Raw genomic sequence first — 3,372 nt, 5'->3', positions numbered from 1 at the left:
GCGGGGGGCAGCGGTCGCTCAGCAAACTTCCCCGATCCTTCAAAACTACCTTCAAAAGGCGCCGGGGAAGTGCCCCGACTCACCAAACCCGCTCCGCTACCGCGTGCGCAGCGCAGCCCAGGGCACCGACTGCGGGGACCCGGCTGAGCGCCGCTTAGGAGAGGAGAGGGGGGCGCGGAGGCCGCCCGAGAGAGGGACAGAGACAGAGAGAGAGGGCGAGAGGAGGCAGGCGGAGAGGGGAGTGCGCGGGGCGCCCAGCGCAGCGGACGGACCAGAAGGCGCCCATGGACCTGGGCGCTGCTGCTGCGGTGGCCCTTTGCCTGTGGCTGCTGAGTGCCTGCCGCCCTCGGGTCGGGCTGGAGGCGGCCGTCGTGCCGAGGAACCGGGGCACCGGCCAGGCTAGACGGGGCCCGACCGAGGCTGCCATCCCCCTGTCGCCGTGGCCAGCGGAGGCAGCGGCCAGAGTGCCAAGGCTCGTTCGGAATGGCTCCTCTCCTTCGGTGATCCCGCACCCGTTCATGCTGGCCCTTTACCGGAGCCTGTCCGCCAGAGCGCTCGCTCCCGGAGCCGCTGCCGCCTCCGAGTCCGCGGGCGGCCACCAACGGGGCCTCGCTGACACCGTCACCGGCTTCACTGACCAGGCGCCCCCAGGTACACTCCCCGGGCTGTGCAGTGCCAGGGGCAGCTCCAGCGTCCCGTCTGGGGGGCTCTGGGTGTGTGCGGGTGTGTGCGGGTGCGCGCGGAGGCCCCGCGCCTTCTTCGGGCGGGTCAGCCAGCGGCCCCCGAGGTCTCCCTCGGCCCTAATCTCGTGCTGCTCGGAGACGCGCAGAGGCAGGCCCGGGGCAGTGTGTCTGCCCCGAGTCAAAGCCGGGGCTCCTTCCGAAGCGAGGAGGGCCGCGCTGCCGGGGAAGGAGGGGCAGTGGGGACCCCAGGCCGCCATTCCGTCCGGGGTGTGGATTGTTAGGGTCGGGTCGGGGAGATGCGGGCGGAAAGGGCGTCCCTCTCGCCGCGGCCTCGCTAGGGCAGCTGGACTCCCGGGCACGTCTGGCCTGACTTGGGCATGCCCACTTGTGTGGAGGCGGAGGTGGGACCTGCCGCAGCGCTGGGGGTATACAGGGTCACCCTGGCCCGGCAGGCTTTGGGAGTTTGGGGTTTTTTGAGGGGGGGGGAGGCTCTGAAGGGAGCTTCCGGGGCCTGGGTCCGAGGGTCACTGAGCGAGGGAGGGCTCTCTGGGCGAAGAGAGGACTCCCGAGGCTCTAGACTCCGAGGGGTCAGGGTGCCAAGAGGGGAGGGAGAGTAGGCCCTGGGGGCAGGCGGGGGCGACCGCCGGACTCTAGCGAGGTTCCTTCGCCTGCGGAGTGCTGGCTAAGAGCTCGCAGTTCCCTTCCCAGGCGCCCTGTGCGGTAGCTTAGCATCCTCCCTGGTCATCCTCCGCCCAGGCCCAGCGCTGCTCCTCCACCCGACCTGGTCGGACCCTGGCCTTGCCCTCTCTCACAGCCAGCCCCGCCGCTCTCCCCTCTGCCCCGGCCCTGGAGCCCAAGTACACACTGGGCCAGCCTGGCCGCCGTGGGCGGGGGCTGAGTCGGACCGGCGGAGGAGGGGGGAGGGCCGGCGGGGGTCTCATCTGGACTTTATTAATCTCTATTGAAGTCATTACGGCGGACAGATAGGAGCGATGTAACTAATTTCAGGCGGAAACTCCGCTAAAAGTCCTCCTTAATTCCCTCCAGCCGCAGCCTCGGCCCCGCCGGGAGGACGGCTGCAGCTGGGGCGGGCTCCAGAGCCCCGAGTCCCGGCCCAGCCCGAGGTTCTCGCTTCCAGCGAAAGCCAGCCCTCACGGAGCTGTGCTGAGCTCCTTCCCCCCAGCGCTCACCCGCCAGGGCACTGCCCTGCACGGCTGGTTCTCGGAGCTCTGCCTCCTTGGCACAGTCGGGGAGAGGCCCTGCCTCCCTCGGAGCCGGCTGCTAAATTACTCCGGGCTCCCGGCCATCCAGAGCACTTGCCCAGGAGAAGCGCCTCAGGTTCTCCTGGGGAGGGAAGGGGCTCTATGGGGACCAGCCTCTACCGTGCCCGGCGCTCCCAGGAAAGCCTGTGGGCTCCCCTTTCCGTCGGGCTTCTCCTTGCCTCTCCCGTTCTTTCCTGCCGGGTTTGGAGAAGGCAGCCCTTCCGGAGGGCCCTGCCGAAGCCCCAGCGGCAGCCCCTTTGTTTGACAGGCCCGGAGAGGCCCAGGAGCTTGGCCAGGTCCCCGGGAGATTCTGGATTCGCTGGCCAGAAGACAGAGGCTCCTCTCCAGCGCTTCTTTGCTCCCTCCTGCCTTTCGCCTTCCCTTCGGGGGTCTGCCTCCGCCTGTGACCCCGAGCTCCGGGCTGCCCTCCCTCTGCCTTCCTTCCCAGCCTGTCTCCAGCGCCGGGACGAATGGCCGGGGCCGGGGACAGGGCCTAGAATGCCACGATGCCGGCAAACGTCCTGCACAGCCTCTGCCTTTCGGGGCAAACTGAAACCAGATGAGCTCCGCGGAGGAGCCATTCCCCCTGGGCGCCCCCTCCCCCTACCGAAGAGAAGCCGAGCCTGAGATGCCGTGGAGGGGCCCCCAGACTCCCCACGGCGGCGGCCGGAGACAGGCCAGGGAGCCTTACCTGGCCCGGCGGTGCTGGGCCCCGCCCCCTGCAGCAGCTCCAGCCCCCGCCAAGGGAGCCCGGGATGTTGGGCCGTTTGGCTGGGCGGGGGGAGGAACCCCTGCCTGGGCCTGAGAGCGGCGGGGAGCCAGGGCTGAGGCACCGGCCACGGGCCTGGACCCCCGGTTCCCCCGTGTCCGGGACCTCTTTTCGCCCAAGCGCGGTGTTCGCCTGATGAGTGGAGGCGGCTCTCCGGGCCTGCAGGGAAGCGGGGCGGCCGGCCGAGGCTTTCGGGGTTTTCGTTTCTCCTGCTGGAGCGGGGAAGCGGGCTGCCCTCTCGCTTTTTCTGGTTCAGGGAAGGTGCCGGCGACCCGGTGGCAGTCGGGAAGGGCTCCTCAGTTTACCTGGCTGGCAGATTCGCGCCTGGGGCTTCTAAGCCGGTGGGTGGGGGCGGCGGGGAGAGCCCGGCGGCCTTGTGGGCCGCCCCTGCGCTTCTGTCCCTCACGCCTCTCTCCTTTGCAGACGAAGCCTCCGCCGAGACAGGCCAGCGGTTCCTGTTCGACGTGTCCAGCTTGGCAGACGCCGACGAGGTGGTGGCGGCGGAGCTGCGGGTCCTGCGCCGAGCGCCGGGGGGTCCGAGAGATCAGCGGCGGGTCAGACGGGAGGAGGAGGCGGCGGCGGCGGCGGAGACCGCGGGGCAGGCTGCGGAGCCGCCCTTCGCCCTGCTCCTGCTGTCCACCTGCCCGGGCGCGGCGCG

The 3,372-nt window shown here is 70.3% G+C and overlaps 1 protein-coding gene across 1 annotated transcript; it reads left to right on the top strand.

Moving 5' to 3' along the window:
• Window positions 1-284: 284 nt before the first annotated feature.
• LOC123254379 (growth/differentiation factor 7-like) lies at window positions 285-3,364 on the top strand (the record flags this gene model as incomplete). Its single annotated transcript, XM_044683414.1, has 2 exons — window positions 285-651; window positions 3,138-3,364. Coding segments are annotated over exons 1-2 (594 nt in total), but the record flags the coding sequence as incomplete, so codon positions are not given.
• Between the last annotated feature and the right edge of the window lie 8 nt (window positions 3,365-3,372).

Source organism: Gracilinanus agilis, unplaced genomic scaffold (assembly GCF_016433145.1).
Source record: "Gracilinanus agilis isolate LMUSP501 unplaced genomic scaffold, AgileGrace unplaced_scaffold20644, whole genome shotgun sequence".
NCBI classification, from domain to species: Eukaryota; Metazoa; Chordata; class Mammalia; order Didelphimorphia; family Didelphidae; genus Gracilinanus; species Gracilinanus agilis.
The sequence above is the reverse complement of the archived record's forward strand: the minus strand, read 5'-3'. Positions and strand labels throughout refer to the sequence as shown.